Source organism: Lasioglossum baleicum, chromosome 2 (assembly GCF_051020765.1).
Source record: "Lasioglossum baleicum chromosome 2, iyLasBale1, whole genome shotgun sequence".
Taxonomy (NCBI): Eukaryota; Metazoa; Arthropoda; class Insecta; order Hymenoptera; family Halictidae; genus Lasioglossum; species Lasioglossum baleicum.
Genome location: NC_134930.1, coordinates 13,960,038 through 13,977,250, shown reverse-complemented (window position 1 = coordinate 13,977,250; position 17,213 = coordinate 13,960,038). Strand labels below are relative to the sequence as shown.

Here is a 17,213-nt window from a genome sequence, read left to right as displayed (position 1 = left end):
AATTCTATTATGAACGAATATCGGTCAATAACTTAATGTAAAAATAAAATTATGTTGAAATTATACATACGATAATCATCGAAACGGGAATTAATAATGCGAAAATGACACGGTTGATCGAATACAATTCGTTAATATTATAATAGGACTTGATTTCCTCTATCACAGTTGTGATTTTACTTCGTATTACTGCTCAGCACCGAAATAATTATACAATATGAAAATGCAACTATTTTTCTTTATGAAAAATATTGTTAAGATAAATGTTATATATATATACATATATATATATACATAATTTAATGTATAGCATTCCTTAAAATTTGGCATTTGGTTTGAGCAGTATTATGTAATCTAAGATACAAGTATAAAAGTTTTCGAAAAGTGTATACATTGCGATATACAATAAAATCTTACAAAACTAGGCGCAACTTTTATAATATTTCAAAAATGCATTCTGTAATGTGCGGTATCGGAAATCATTTACAATACTTAGTTATTAATACATATACGATTGTGGTATTGAATCGTGTAAGATTCAACTTTCTTACTATTAATGAAACGGATAAATGTATAAAAATTTTCACAAATACTCTCGTTTCAATTCAGTGGTAATACACTAGCGATTGTATTAAAATACCGAATTTATATATAAACTGTTTGATTTGAAATGTATGGCTGGATTGATCCTTCAATACATAAAATTATAAATACCTAGTCAAATAAAAAATGATATTAAAAATTTCCATTTGGTAAAATATTAGATTAATTTGTACTGTATAGCAAAATTGGTAGTTTTAGTTTTTTTAGTGTATCTATAGAACCATCGAATGTGAAACAACTCGTAAATGATCCCTGATAGATGCCACGTGCATATATCTTGCACTCTCAGTTCTTGAACAAACTAAGTACCAGTAGTTATAATAAAATCGTTACATAATAAATGCAAAATACAACTGAATATACGATCTCAATTGCCTAGAGAAATTCCAAACTGTTTGGAATTTGCACGTTTCTCTCCTCGTTCTTGAAAAAAAAATCAATGGAGCAACCTCGCAAAAGAGGCTGTTAATACATAGAGGTAAAATTACGAAATCTATGCGACAGATATTGCACATCGAATCGTCACTAGCTTACATTAATTACAACTTGACTTTAAGCAACAGAATGAATCTATCGCGTTCTTACAATAAATGTGAAATGCAAAAGAAAATTAATGATGTTCTGCAATAACTTCCTTGTTACCACAAGTTCTGTTAATTTGGTAATGCATTAATGATAATCACGTACTGTGAAATATGTCTAAGCGCTTGCATTGCATACAGTTGTATTCCTTGTATAACGGAAGGAATACTTTTCATTGTAAATACTGTATCAATGCAATGTTGCACGTATTTGAGACAAATGCAAAATCAATGCAATAATTTTCTTTCTATTTTCAATAAAAAAAAAAAGATACTCAGTAGTATGCTTTGCGAAGAATTTTCTGCGCCGCTCTGATCAGTGGCGTGAGAGTGGTCAGCTCTGCACAGTTCTCTAAGAATGGATGGGACAGTAGTTCCTCGGCTGTTGCTCTCTCATCTACTTCGACGGCCAGGCACCTTTCCAGGAAGTTCTGAAATATTGGACTCAGCGTTTCCCATCTGGGAATAGAAGGTTTACCAATGGCAGCGATGAGGTATAGAGCTCGCAGAGGAGTCTCCTTCATGTACGGCGGTTCTCCTTCTATCATCTCGATCGCCATGATACCCAGGGACCAGATGTCTACCTTTTTCCCATACTGCTTCCTGGTCACCACCTCGGGTGCCATCCAGTAAGGAGTGCCAACCATGGTCTGTCTTTTCTCGTCGCCGTCAATATTAGCACAAAACCCAAAGTCTGTAACTTTCACAGCACCGTTCATTCCAAGAAGCACGTTATCAGACTTGACATCTCTGTGAATGATGCCCCTGCTGTGCAGAAAATTAATCGCCTTCAAAACCTCCCTACAAACTGCAGCAATCTGTGCCTCTTTCATCACTGTCTCCATAACTACATCCGTCAGTGGTCCACCTTCCAACAATTCCATGACCACCCAGAGATGTTCGTTCACAAGGTACGCATCCAAAAAGTTGACCAGATTCGGGTGTTGAAACTCCTTTAGGACCTTGATCTCGGTCAGTATGAGTTCCTTCTTTGGTTGCTTCGACAGATCTATATCCTTTATTGCCACTTTTCGGCTCACCTGTAGGTCCTTTGCAATGAATACAGTACCTGAAGCACCAGCTCCGACCTCCATAGCCCTTTCAAAATGCAAATTCGGGTCTCCGCTGTGGCAGATGGACCTGAGTTCCTCATAGATCTCATCGTCGGTGAGTTTCACACCAGTGGTATCCGTTTTTCTCCTCAGGATAGGACTTTCCTCTGTCTTCTCTGCCGTATTCTCTGGTAGCTGTTCGTCCTCAGTTTGGTACACGTGTAAGTCCTCCAAGATCTCTGTAAGAGTCTTCTGTACTCTGTCGGGGCATATTCTTGGTGTGGGTTTTGGAGCTTTGTTCACCTTGGGCGGAAGTTTAGGTAATTTTTGCTCCAGACTGTCCGTGGAACCCAGGGAGGTTGAACCATCCGAGTCTCTGGCTTGACACTTCTTCGCTAGGATCTTATCTATCGCCTGGGACTCCTCCTCGATTAGATCCTCGGTGACAAAGGGCTTGAACACTTCCTCCTCGGGTTTCCGTTTGATCGAGTAGTTGTAGAACTTGATAGCCTGTAGGGCGGCGGTCGGGTGCTCGTTCTGCTCCGATTTCGAGATTTGCGTGTTGAGCAGCCTGATCCAGGACTCCGGGAGGCCCTCCAGCTGTCCTGTCTCGGCATTCTTGCTCACGTGAAACTGGTGGGAAACGTTCGTGGGCAATCCGATCTCGGTGACGACTGTGTCAAGCGCGCTTGTCTGCTTCCTCCTTGAGAACAGCTTTGTTATGCTGAGGCTCATTTTACCGCGCAACCCTGCGCTTTTCCTATAATGGTATCCTCTGATTTCAATATTTCTCGTGAGAAGCACACTCGCGGGAAGGGAGGAAAGTGGAAAGCACCAGGCACCTTTTTTAAATCGCGATTCTCATCGCAACATGACTCGCTCGCACCTATATCGCGACAGGACGTTAAACACGAACAAACACGAACGTAGGCGTGTTACTCATGTCCTTACGTCACTCGAATGTAACCAACGCGGGAGATTTGAAACGTTATTCACTTGTAAACAATTTGTATCTACGTGGATTGGCAGTCGACGTGACAGAATATGTTTATAAATTCATAGCCATTTGTTGTCACATCTGGCCATGGATATAGGAATATATTCCTATATCCATGCATCTGGCTGACAAAATCAGCAGATTAGCAACAGATCTTTCTAACCGCGTTCCCCATTGGACAATCATTGAAGTTTAAATGGCTGGTGCTGTAGGCTCTGAAAGCTCTGAAAATTAGTTTGATGTCTTTTTATTGAACTATATAGTTACAGAATCCATTCAAATTTGAACATTTCCCCGCCATTCTGTGATTTTAAAATACTATACATATAAATACAATGAACATTTTAAGGACTAAAATGTGCCGCAATTAATTCATTTCTATGTATATCTAACAATTTTGGTTTGGTAGTTCAAACGGTACAGGGAAACTCCTTTTGGATGGCCAAAATTTTTCTACAAAAATTCGTTCGCTATCCTTTGCTTCTATTATCCATTTTGTTCATTTTTTGTGTACAAACTCTATTACGAAAATAAGCTTTGATTTTCCAACTTCGTATATTATTGTAATTCTCTTTATTGAACATGCTTATAAATATTTTTTGTATCGATTCGACCATACCAGAGCATATATACCGTCAACCATTCATTATGAATAAAATCGCGAAGATAGTCGTTGAAATGGGGATGCCCCCTTAAATTGGCTCGATCAATTCGGTCGAATCGAACGATTCTGAGGAATTATCTCGTGTTCCCTCAAACGAGCATTCCGTCAACATTTTTTGACCTTTCACTGAATCGGAACGGGATCGTTTGTCAGCGTCCGTGCAATTTCTGGAACAGACTGTTGGAAATAATGTTATCTGTAAATACGTCACAACGGACAACTTTTGCCACTAGATTCCCGGCAATCGTTGTCTGCCGCATCATTTTGGCGATAATGAAATGATGACGAAAATAGATGCTCCTCGTACTCTCACCCTTTCTTACAAAGTTAATTCTATCGCCAGATAAGTATGTAGTCGAACGTGCAGACCATAACCTAAAACTGCTGTAGCTATAGATAACGAAATAATAACCCTGTTTAATCGTATATAAATTAATTTAAACGGACAATAAAGAGTAATTGCGGATAATAAAGAACGCATATTCTAATTAAAAAGATGGGGAACATTATGATTGAGAGAAAAGAACAGTGTCGAGATAAAAGATTTGACGAGAAGAGGGTTATAATTACGTCACTAAATATGTAGAAATCGGATGCAACGAACCCGGAAAAAGCTGACATTGACCTTATCACTTTTTTTATTATGTTTAGGCAGATAAATTTTCAAAAGTAAAAAGAACACTTTATTTTAATTACGAGAAGTGTTTTTTTTTTAAATAATCCCCGTTATCGGTCCAATAAAAAGGTGATAAATACTTGTATAAAATAAAATTGCCGATGTCCAGCATGAAAACCGCATGAAATTACAATTGTACAGAATCACTATTTTAAAATCATAGTATGGCGGGAAATTGTTTGAATTCAAAAATGTAATGGTGCAATAGAAAGGCGCCAAATTCATATTTTTATAAATACTGCAATAAAATTACGTACAACATGAAAACCACATGAAATTTGTAAATTATTAAAGGAAATAGATTATTTATATAAACGATATAACAGACGAATGAAATCATAAATATTAATAGTGCAATTGCGATACTATCATTACTATAACAAAGTACAAACTAGTTACTTAACTGTTCGATAACTCTAATGTCAATGATAATTATTCACACGTAATCTACATCAACGTAACTCGAGCAAATCTAGAATTTGAAAAATAAAATTTTATATCACTTGTAATGCTTTCAAAACAAATGCATAAATTTTATCTCAAAATAATAATGAAAATTATCTCGAAATAATAATGGAAGTATATCAACATATGGATATAATAGTTAATAATGAAACAATACAGTATAATATACATAGAATATAGACTACAGAAAATAAAATAATATTTATTTTATGATGGTATCAAAAATAATGTAATAAAAATTCTAGAAAAATCCGCAACTTTTTATGTTTCCACTTCGATTTCGAATCGAATTGCGAAACAGTTGTTGAATCTGCACATTGTTTACAATTACACGCGATTGTTTGGGCCGCTCTATACAGGCTGTTCCCAATGTCATGCTCGCGATACGTTAACTGTCATTACGCGACTCCACCACCAACAAAAAACATGTTTTTATAGCTAAAATTCAACGTAACATAATAATTCCATTCGGCAAATGGCTCTTATTGTTGAGAAAGATTTCAACAGTTCGCTTTGTTTTTCGAACTACGACGGTTCACCGTGTTATTCACTAATTATTTTTCAGTAGAACCATCGAAACGAAAAAACGCATTCATTTACGTACGCGATTTACGTACGAAAATATTTTTGTAAGGAACTGGCCGTTGAAACGGATTCATAACAATACAGTATATAATGTAGTAGTTTCCCAATAGTTTCGCAACCGTAGATAACAACATCGATAAAAAAATGGTGATTGCGGGTTTTTCTGCACGATCAAAACATTTTCTGAAGGATTTGCAAGAAACAGAGCATTTAAATTCATAAATAGAAATTTATAAATCTTTCATAGTAGATTTATAGAGTAGTACTATAATAATAATTTAATGTACTATATTTAAAATGTATAGCATGTAATATACCTATAATAAAATAAAAATATTTTGGTTGAGTATTTTCTAAACTATTTTACAATAGATTAATTTCATATAATTTATGCGATATGTATTTTTGTAAATTGCGATTTTTCGCGACGGCTATACTCATCGTCACTGAAGAGAAAAATTACAATATTCGTCACAAAGAAGTATTCACTAAAAATATATCACCATTTCCAAATACTTTTCATTCAAAACATCTCCGGCTCCGGTTTTCTATCTCACGCATTAATTTTTGTCATAATCGCATAGTCTAGGAAAAACATTTAAATCGCCGATAACATTTTATCAAGCAATGGCCGCATAGATCAGCTTTATCATTTTTGTGCGGTTGAATGAGCAACGGGAAAACTTTGATTCCGAAGTTTCATGTCACTTGCACTTTGTCTGTTGTTGTCTTGTTCAATGTAAAAGGGAATCGAATGTGGTTTTAGATTCGGAGAATTTTTTTCGTAGTACTTTCGTAACTATCTCGTAGTATTTTCTAGTTTGCCGCACCAGATAAATATTTATACGATAGTTCGGCGAGATAGTTCGGCAAATCAAGGAACGTCCGACGGCTCTGTGAACAACAACGCGTTTGCTGTCCTTTCTTATCGCGAGAAGAAACCACGCTATCAACATGTTTTCAACTCCCGGCCTCCCTCCGGATCGTTATGCCCCACGCCACAATTTTTCCTCCCCTTTCCCGGATCGTTCGGCAAATGAACACGAGTCTCTCGTCTATCTACAGGGTGTCCGTACAGTTTCTTTGATTAAAAGAGAATTTTATTCATTTGGGAATAGGATGGGGAACGTTTTAACATTTATGGAAATGATACGGAAATATTTCTCTGTTCATTGTAGCAGGAGAAATAGTTTTAATCCATTAATGTTATGTCCATGGTGATAAAGTAGATACACCAGTAGAATATTAATAAATACATTGCTAAATAGATTAGCAAATATAAACGACAAATGGTTATTACAACTACCTCGGTTTTAATAAGAAAATATATACAGCCGAAGCTGGGTATATTTCAAACCTGTTTTTTCTGCGTTTAAAGAGCACAGAGTTAAAGAATGTAATTGTGTTATTTTTAAAATTTTTACGTGTAAAGGGAATAAACGTTATAAACTGAATAAATATAGTAAAATGAGCGGAACCGTAAAGATGGCGTCTTGCCAGAGAAAATGGTGCGCGCAACAAGAGCTCGTGAAACACGAGTTCATTATGTTCGTGAGCAAAATTCTCAAGTATAATAATTTCTGTATATGTACATCGTAGAAATCACATAAAAGGATTTTAAAGTCCGTGCTTTACCAATTCAAAATGGCGGAAGAATGTTGGAATTTTATTTTGCATTTATGCCAAACCGGGCGGGCGCGATTTAAAACAGTAAAAGCATTCAGACCATTTAAGAGCATCCGCGTATCATTTTTTCAATTTATTAAAATTATTAAAGACGGAAATAACCGTAACTGAGTAAAGTATATTGCTATAGAACAAACTCTCGAATCTTCGTTGATTAACGAAACGAGATTCGTCGTTTCGGTCGAATCAGTAAGCTGGAAACATTTCGAGCACACGTTAAATCGTCGAATCCCTCCACTCTCGTACTCTCGGGCGAAGAGAGGGGACACTTTACCCCTCTCTAATAAACAAAATATTAACCGACGGTTAATGCAAACACATTATTCGAGAGTGCGCACCAGTACGGATACATTGTGTTTCACCTGATCGACCACCGTAATTAAACAGTCATTCAAATCTATTGTTCGCCGTTTCGACGATATTACTTGTGCCACCTGTGATCGGTACCAGAGGACAGTTGTTATTAAAGTCATTCGAAGCGTTCGATGCACGTGCGATTCAACCGATTTACGTAATGAGCTTTGTGCGCCCTTCGAGGATCATTTTAATTGTTCCAGTTATTATTGTTGTTGCTCTAATTATACCGATAATTAGTCAATAGTCGGCCGATCGTTGTTCAACATGGTACACATACGGCGTCAGGTAAGTCCCATTCATTTTGAGTTTTGTTAAACTCTGCAATTACACGGAACATAGTGATCTAACAATTAATGAATCCCTGGCTCCATTAGTTACAATCTGTGTGATTTTTGGTCATTTTTACGTCGAAAATTGTGAGACTGTGTTCAGAAAATCGTTGGTGTTCGATTATGATATTAAAAATTGCAACCGCACCTCGGAATGTCCGCCATCTTGTTTCAAAGCAATTTCTCGAGAAGTTCGCTATAACTTTCTAATTGATCAATTTTTTTGAATGAAAATTTTATGAGGTATTCTTTAAAATGTACTTTTTTGAACGGAGAAAAATTTCCGAATTAAGTCTTACTCTTTCCGAGATAAAAATTCTAAAAGATCGCATACGGCAGACTGAAAAAAACAGAAAGTAAGGTTTCGTCTTTACGTAATTTAGTTTTTCGTAGAACTTGGATAATTATCTCGGCTCTCTCTCTCTCTGCCTCTTTCTCTGCAATGATGCAATATTCTTATTTATACGCTCTCCATTTTCGATCGCGCCACTCGTCAAATCAGCAAAGGGTTTCTCATCAGCTAGGAGCTTCGAGCGTTGTTCAAAAATGTTTAAATGCTCTTAATATTGTAAGAAATATACTGTTGTATTCGGCATAACTTTTACGGTCGAAGCAGAAAAAATTCCGAAAGATGTAGAATATCGGAAGATTAAAATAATACAATAATGTGACTTGTCTCTATTTTATATCATTTTAAAGTATGGTATGTACTGTGATTATTGCTAGTCGATAAGGATAAATTTATGCAATCTTTTACAGTTAAAAATGTGGAGTAAGAAAATTGAATATTGGCAAATTATTTTCCGCATTGAAGATTAAGAAAAATCGCGTTGTCTTTGAAAAATTTCCAGCACGAGATCAGAAGATCAGCGAAGCCACGTGCTCGAACTTTGTTTTGTTCACTGTCGATAATTAAAACGCCGGCAGAAGAAGGGGGCAGGGAGAAGAGAGTTTTCGATTTTTTCGTTTCTTTTTTATTCCCTGTCACGCATAATTTCATTGACCTAATGTTATCTTTGCTTCCGTAAGCAAGCTATCTCAATCGGTAATTAATGATAGAACTACAGTAGAACACTTGTCCCGTTATCTTCGCTTACTTGCTTGACTTGAAAACTTGACGTTTCATCTACCAGAAATGTCACTTTGTTGCTAAATGGATAAACATTCTGTTTCGCTACGAGCCCTAATAATAATAAACTGATTCCCAATAATAATAGTAACACCGTCTCATTTCAATTTGCGCTCCGAGAAACAACGAAATATGTTTTCTCCCTTCGGTTCTGGATTTTGAGAATTTTTATTTCACGTACAAGAAGTTGAACTAGAAATTTTTGTTTAAACGGAAGAATTGTGTCGATCGAAAACGAAATGAGAGCATTTTTGCGAGTAAAAGATCTGCTCTTTCGCGTGGTACAGTTTGCTTGAATTTTGAAAATAAATTTAAAAAAGTTTATGTTAAAATAAAAAGAAAAAATACAATTACGTTCAGGAGAGTCTACCGAATTGATCTACACAAGATACGCTTGCTCAACTATCGCGATGAAATCAGGATAAATTTCCAAAGTTTCAAATTCGATCGAAAATCCGCGGCACTTTGTAAGGTCGAAACGATTGATGCAACAGAATGATTATGCAAGTGTTACCATCTTTGCATCATCGGTTGCGTGCCACGTGTATTCCAATCAACAGATAACTTATATTTTATTTATGTGGTCACAGAAAAATCACGAGACGACGCATATAATTTTTCGCAGATTCTGTCCTGTAGGAACTTGTTGAACCAATTCCAATCGAACGTGAAATGCAGCTCGCACTTGCAAATCAGGGACAAACAAGTGATACAACCTGAACGTTCCTTCAAGGTACATTATTTTTGAGAGGACCTATTCGTAATTCTTTCTGGGCGCACCTACTGTTAAGCATTTTCTATTCTTGCATTTGTAGTATGCGGATTTATCGGTCCGTCTTGCAGGACCGCAACAATTACAGCCGAAACCTGATGTTAGTGCTTTGGCATTTGGCAAATATTTCACGGACCATATGTTGAAGATATTCTACCATGAGGCATTAGGTGGATGGCAGGTGCCGGAGATCACGCCTCTTGAAAATCTAGTCCTCCATCCTGCTTCGAAAGTGCTGCATTACGCGATAGAGGTACGTGCGAATTAGTTTATTAACCCTCCGAGTGCTGTGCCGGAGTCATTTTCACCGGGAACATCCAAATTGTCATTTAAGTATTCGATTTGTGGCAATTAAACTAACTGAACAGCTGTTTCATTGAGGATACCGGAAAGACTAATGTGTCTACACGAGATATCATCAAAAGCAAATGTTTAAAAATTATTAATTAGAGCTGTGAACGGCCCTAAGCATTGCCAATAAAAATCGTCCGTTGTCCGAGCGTTAATTAGTAAACTGCGGATCTTTATGTAAAATAAAAATTGTCTGCATCGATTGCAAGAAATAGAAGCTAAATTGTATGTTATTTCTTCCTGTAATGATTTTAATAGAGAAGAAATTATCTTCAATTTGAAAAATTTTTCAACAATTTTGAATTTCATATATTCAATTTTGCTATAAATGCATAAAGATCCGTAGTCTATTAATTAGATTGTCGATACCAGCTAAATTATTCGAACTTTCTTTTAAATTGAAAGACTCTTTTTCGTCGCACAATTGGCTGCAAATCTGTTTTTGGGTTTAAAGGAGCACAGAGGAATAGAATAGAATTTTTACTACGAGATCGAGTTGAATTTGTTAATTATGTTCATATACAAAGCGAACGAATGTAATAAATTGAGTGAACATAGCGCAGCGAGCGACGCTGCGCCGTAAAGATGGCGTCTTGCCAACGAGAAAAATGGCACGTGCAGCGCGAAGAGTTTTAAACAGTTCAATCTAAAACACAACGCAATTCATTGTACAAATCAGACAATATTTAATCTAATACTGTATCTAATTAACTTTTCGAACTTTGAACGTCTCTGTGAACAATAAAAAGTTTTGTTGGAGATTGAAATCTCCTCTTCACAACAGCCACAATCTTCTATAGTAATGTCTTAATACGTATAGACATGATCGGTTCGGATAATCGAGGTTCTGTAGGAATAATAGAGGTATCATTTTAATCAGAAAAATGTCACGAATATGTTGCTGAAAGTGTCGTATAAAAATAATAAAGAATAAAACAGTTTCGCTGAATTTGAACCTCATCGAGTCCAACATTCTGAAAGTTCACCCGACGATTACGATGTGTAGGATGAAATTTGACGGACCTAAGTGAAACGAATGCGTGTTGTTTCAGTTGTTCGAGGGTTTGAAAGCTTACAGAGGAGTGGACGGGAAGATTAGGTTGTTCAGGCCGGATTTGAACATGGATAGAATGAACAGTTCAGCGATGAGAACTGGGCTGCCGACGTTTCTCAGCGAAGAGCTGATCAAGTGTTGCTGCCGATTGATTAGTATAGACCAAGAATGGGTACCTCATTCCACGGCCTCTAGTCTGTACATACGACCGACTCTCATAGGTATAGACGTAAGTAGCGAAACTTTCTTCAATTCGGGATAATATTCGGAATGAATTCGGAACAAAGGTCGCGAGTCCGATATCAGTATACGTCACGTATTTATTTTATTCTATTTAATTGTAATCGTTCAGAACGATAGCGAAGCATATAATCGTGTCACTTATGTCACAGATGTCATTAAAACAGAAACAGGAAAGTAATCAGTTGTGGTTTCCCAATACGAGCCACGATAATAACCCCGATAAACGGGGACGTGTGATGTTTTGTTGGGGCAGGGCCAAAAGATATGGCTCTACAGATCCCGAGGAGCTTCTCTCCATACATTATGATTGATGCAGAAGTGTTGCAGCAAACTGCACTAGATAAAAACCGACAAACAGAAAACCGCTGATGAAAGTTGGCCAACGATTGGCTCAGAACGAAACAGTTATAAACAATTCGAATGCAATTTATTATGTTACGTTGCGCGCTCGACGGTGAACGAGAATAGATTGTATCGGGTCATGTGTCATGTGTCGTTTCGGTAAAATAATAAATGGTCAGACTTATTCTTAGACTTGGACGTTCGTTCGTTTATGGCGAAAATGTCCAGCGGATTTTTCGATGCAGTGAACGCGAATCGTGAAGCCTTTGAGCATTATTTAAAAATTCTAAATGTTTATAATATACATAGATGTAAGATATGTAAAAGATATACCGTTATGTTTCGCGGAGAGTGTATATAGAATCATTCTAGGTAAAAAAAATTTTATAAAAAAAACGAAACCGACCTTGAAAAAACGCACTAAAAAGTATGAAATAATTTTCATTTAATTTATGTGAATATACACACGAACTTAAATACAATACAATCTTTTCGGAGGCGGGGCAAAATTGACAATTTTCGACACTGGAAATTACGAAAATCCTTAAATTCTTCTACATGCTTTCACATATTAATGTATCTTCTCTTCCCACCTTCTGATTTCCAAGTCCACCATATTCCAATGAAATCATAATTAGCAACATCTGTCATTTGGACAATTTTCAATTTTGCGGCGCCTCCGAAAAGATCGTATTGTATTTAAGTTCTTGTGTGTTTACATAAATTAAATTAAAATTATTTCATACTTTTTAGTGCGTTTTTTGACAAAGTCGGTTTAATTTCTTTTATTTCACACTGTTTAGTGGAACAAGCAGAATTTGTAGAACACCGTAGGATGGTTTTTCGGTCTTATTGGTTATTTGCAATAAAAACCGCAAAGAATGAAAGAATGCAAAATTTGTTTTCGCGGGACCATCCAGGGAACATACTCTACAAGATGCAAAAGGTTTCGTTCCGATTGGTCCATCCATCTCTGCGTAATCGGTGAACATACAATGAAAAAAGCGAGAAAAAAGGCACAGTCAGATCGAATTGAGTAACCTCTTCCTTTTTCGAAGTCGGTTAAAAATTATGCGCATAGCTTTCGGGAATGCAGCAGTAGAAATTGATAAACTTCCAGATTGGGTGTAGGGAGGAGTGTGTATAGGGTGTATAAAAAGTAATGGTCATCCGTTGTAGGAGTGAATCTACACCTCTGGATCGGTGGACATTTGTAAGAGAAACTTGCCACAAAATTGTTTATAACAAAAAAAATTGTTGTTAAAGTTTTGTTTTACATCAACACCTTCTACTCATCGAGAAGAGAAAGGTTTGAAAAGAGCGAAGTTTAAAGTGACATTCGTCGCTAGGCCCGTACCAAGTAATCGTCTCGCAGCCCATTCGGATCATAAATTTGAAGTAGCAAAATATGAAAGAATACCTTATATCCATTTTCATAAACAAGAATATTAAATTCTGGGTTATAAAATACTAATGTCTAGGTACTTAAAAATTTTTCAAAATCTTCTGAACGGGAAGAAATTACTCCGACCACGGTCAAAAGAGTACTGCGGTTGTCACTCGATTTTTCATGAATGGTTAAGGGTAGATTTAGGTGGGGAAATGTTGCGTTTGTTAATTGGACGAAGGTATGTCGGAAGGACTTTAGGTTGAGAAAGTGGGGAAACTGTCAAAGAAAATCCTTTTGGTATTGTCTATGGTCATCAATGACGTGATTTATAAGGGTAGTCCGCTCGTCGCTTCGGAGGGTCCGTCGCACGTGTTGTCCATCTGTTGGGGTTGAAGATTCGCATGCGTTTTTTTGCTTGCTATAACGTCCTTTACAGGTATATCGCCTAATCCGCTGGAGGAACGGTGAGGTACGGTAACATTTTATAATACAGGATTAATATTCTGATAACAATGGATATAAGGTATTCTTTCACATTTTGCAACTTCAAATTTATGATCCGAATGGCCAGGGAGACGATGACGTCGTACAGTCCTAGCGACGAATGTCCCTTTAAATTTCGTTTGCCTCGAAGCATGCACACGATTATGTTCTGTCTCATGGACACGGTCGGGTGGACTGTAGTAGTAGGCTTTTGTCTATACGTATAACTCCACACAATCAAATTTTGCAAAAAGTTTAACAGCTTATATCTCAATAACTATTTGTTTGCAACATGTGGCTCCTTTCGAACTTTTTCTCTTCGGGATGAGTGGAAGGTGTTGATGTAAAAAACAACTTTCACCAGCAATTTTCTTTGTTGTAAACAATTTTGCGGCAAGTTTCTCTTACAAATGTCCATCGATCCAGAGGTGTAGATTCGCCCCTAGAACGGATGACCATTACTTTTTGTACACCCTGTACGAAATAAATATAGGGAAATAAATCTAAATTGTTGTTGTTGGTGTGTATAATAATTAGTTGTTTCTTTTTCTTGTGCAGCCAACGCTGGGAGTGGCATCCTCAGAGTCAGCATTACTGTACGTTATTTTATCACCCGTGGGCACCTATTTTAAGAAAACTGGTGACAAAGTTGGTATCTCTTTACTAGCAGATCCACAGTACACTAGAGCATGGCCAGGAGGTTGTGGCAATTACAAAGTAGGTAGCAATTATGGTCCCACGATCCATGTGCAAAAGGAGGCAGTCAGAAGAGGATTGCAGCAAGTATTGTGGCTTTACGGAGAGGACAACGAAGTCACCGAAGCTGGAACAATGAACGTTTTCATGTTCTACATCAACGATGATGGTGGTATGCCAAATGTTTCATTCGGACGTATTTTTAATAGAAAATATAAAAGGTCGCGTTCAATGCTCGACAATTCTAGTGTTAATTATCTTACAATTAGTCGACATTATTTAATTGAGGGAATTATTTTCAGAGAAGGAATTAGTAACGCCACCCTTGTCGAGCGGCCTAATTCTCCCTGGGGTGACAAGGTACTCGATTCTTGCATTAGCTAGGGAATGGAATCAGTTCAAAGTTACAGAACGAAAATTCGGCATGAACGAAGTTTGCCAGTTGCTGTCGGAGAACAGGGTAAGATTGTTTGCTAGTTACTAGGGGTGTGCGAGAACCCGAAATATCGGGAACCCGATGGTCGGGACGAGTCGAGAAGAGGTCGTGTCGGATCGGGTCGGATTCCTGAAAATTTCGAGAATATGACTTAGGACACTCTTGAAAAGAATTCGTGATGGACAACATTCTTTCAATTTCGAAAACGTCTAGAATAAAAAATCCGAAACCATGAATGTATTCATTAAAACGAATATAAATGATTACTAGGTTCTCGGAATTTTCGGAAATCCCGATTCTTTTGGGAATTCCGATAAATTCGAGAATCCCTACTTTTTCGGGAATTCCAATAAATTCGAATATCTCGAAATTTTCGGGTACCACCCGTCCCGATCCCGAAAAAATTTCGTGTTCCCGACCCGACCCGATATTTCGGGTTCTCGCACACCCCTACTAATTATTGGGCTGCAGATTTTTACTTCTACATATACTATATTTCCTTTTTACACTTTTACTATATTATTGCATAGATTTTTATACACATTTTATTCCCTCCTTATAATAATTTTAACGAGTTATTATATTATATTATTTCCTACTCATTAAGACGATTTCAAGCCAGTCTGCTAATTACATGTGATTATGCAGGATGATTTTTATTTAATCGGCCAACTCAAATATGTTTGAAGCTCTCGAGGACACTTATAAATATTTCGAATATATTAAAAGATTAAATCGCCTTGTATAATTACTAGACTGCGGATCTTTATGCAAAATACTAATTTTATGCATTAATTTTAAGAAGGAAGGGCCACATAAAAAATTCTTTCATCCTTTAATAATTTTAATATGTTGAAAATAATAAATTCGTATTTCTACATTCTCTTAATCTTTATTCTATTTTAAATTGTACCTACCCATTTTTGCCATAATTGCATAAAACCCTCAGTCTAATAATTACAAACGAATATAATATGCAATGTTGGTTATCGTTAATGAATTTGATTGTAGTTGTTGGAGCTATTCGGAGCAGGAACAGCATGCGTAGTCAGTCCAGTATCGTACATCGAATTTGTTGGCCGTCCTTTGCACATACCAACTTTGGAACATGAGGAACCTGTTTTCCAGAAGTTCCTGAAACATTTATTGGACATACAGTACGGTGTTATGCCGGATCACCCATGGACGATATCAATCGAGTGAAATTAGCATAAATGATCGAGTAATTTATTACATAGCTATAACAACTGGATCCGCGATTACGAATGTCAGCATTTGTTGAACTGGATGGTCAAACGACTTAAACAATAATTCACAGTGCAATTGTGTGTCGCTGTTTGTATACAAACGACGTAGATCTTTATTTATTTGTAAAATAAATGTATGTACATCGAGTATTTCTCGTAGATTAAGTGCGGCCGATTTTTTTTCTTTTATAGAGATATTTAAACTGATAAAAGTATGGCTGTCTCGAATAAGACTCAGGGATTAGCAGTTTATCGTAGCCGATAAATAAAGTGTTATCATTTTTCCACAAAATTGTTCAAGGATGAGTATGAATCTCGTAAATCGTAAGCTGTACGTTAATGTGTGTGTGTGTTCTGTGTGTAATTTTTCTTTAAGAATTCGGTATAGTACGGTTCGTACAGTGATGTGATTCGATTCTAATAGATACTTGCTAAACTAATCAATCGAATCGGAAATAACTGTAAAAAAGATCATCTGATTTAATTACATTTATTTTTTAATACAGTTTAAAGTTGATTCGAAGTAGTCCATTAAAACCTAGACAACGTTGACGGTCGAGTTTTATCGATTCTCCATGATCTCGAACTTTCTTTTAAATATAAATGCTTCTATCGCAAAGGTGCTATTCTCCACCTTTAATTTGGGCTCTCAAACGTCCAAAAATTCCTACGGGGATACATTCTAAAATTTCCCCGAAGAACCCATATTCAGTAAAGTTCTTATAAATTAATATCTATGATTATTTCACACATATTCCCTTCCATAACATTTTCCAAAAGTCACCTTCCCCCAGAACAAAACATAATTGGTTAACCTGGTTCACTCCGGGCGTGAACACTCTCATATATTCTCTGGTCCTATTTAGGTGGAGAGCGCGGATCCACCGACTAGTATCTCGTCGGTAGCGGATATTTTAGTGATGTTGTTATTTCAGCTCACTGGTAGTAGCACGTTATCCCCGTGCCCACCTGTGTCTCTGTGTCGCTGAATAACACAGGGGCTAGCAGTCTTTAATATTGCAGTATCTCGTCGGTGGTATGACAACGGACTCTATCGAAATGAAACGATCAGCTA

The 17,213-nt window shown here is 36.7% G+C and overlaps 1 protein-coding gene and 1 pseudogene across 3 annotated transcripts; one reads left to right on the top strand and one right to left on the bottom strand.

Moving 5' to 3' along the window:
- Positions 1 to 1,128: 1,128 nt before the first annotated feature.
- LOC143221684 (serine/threonine-protein kinase PAK 2 pseudogene) lies at positions 1,129 to 3,168 on the bottom strand (annotated as a pseudogene).
- Positions 3,169 to 7,610: 4,442 nt separating this feature from the next.
- Positions 7,611 to 16,611, top strand: LOC143221685 (branched-chain-amino-acid aminotransferase, cytosolic-like). Of its 3 annotated transcripts, XM_076447097.1 has the most exons (7): positions 7,613 to 7,951; positions 9,750 to 9,857; positions 9,940 to 10,149; positions 11,300 to 11,530; positions 14,318 to 14,627; positions 14,758 to 14,915; positions 15,903 to 16,611. In XM_076447097.1, the coding sequence occupies exons 1-7, from the start codon at positions 7,931 to 7,933 to the stop codon at positions 16,092 to 16,094; spliced, it is 1,230 nt and encodes a 409-aa protein (XP_076303212.1). In that variant the 5' UTR covers positions 7,613 to 7,930; the 3' UTR covers positions 16,095 to 16,611. The 3 variants fall into 3 exon arrangements, with proteins under 3 accessions (XP_076303215.1, XP_076303212.1, XP_076303213.1); XM_076447100.1 differs by lacking the exon at positions 11,300 to 11,530 and having other exon boundaries at positions 7,611 to 7,951; XM_076447098.1 differs by lacking the exon at positions 7,613 to 7,951 and having other exon boundaries at positions 9,968 to 10,149.
- Positions 16,612 to 17,213: the final 602 nt, after the last annotated feature.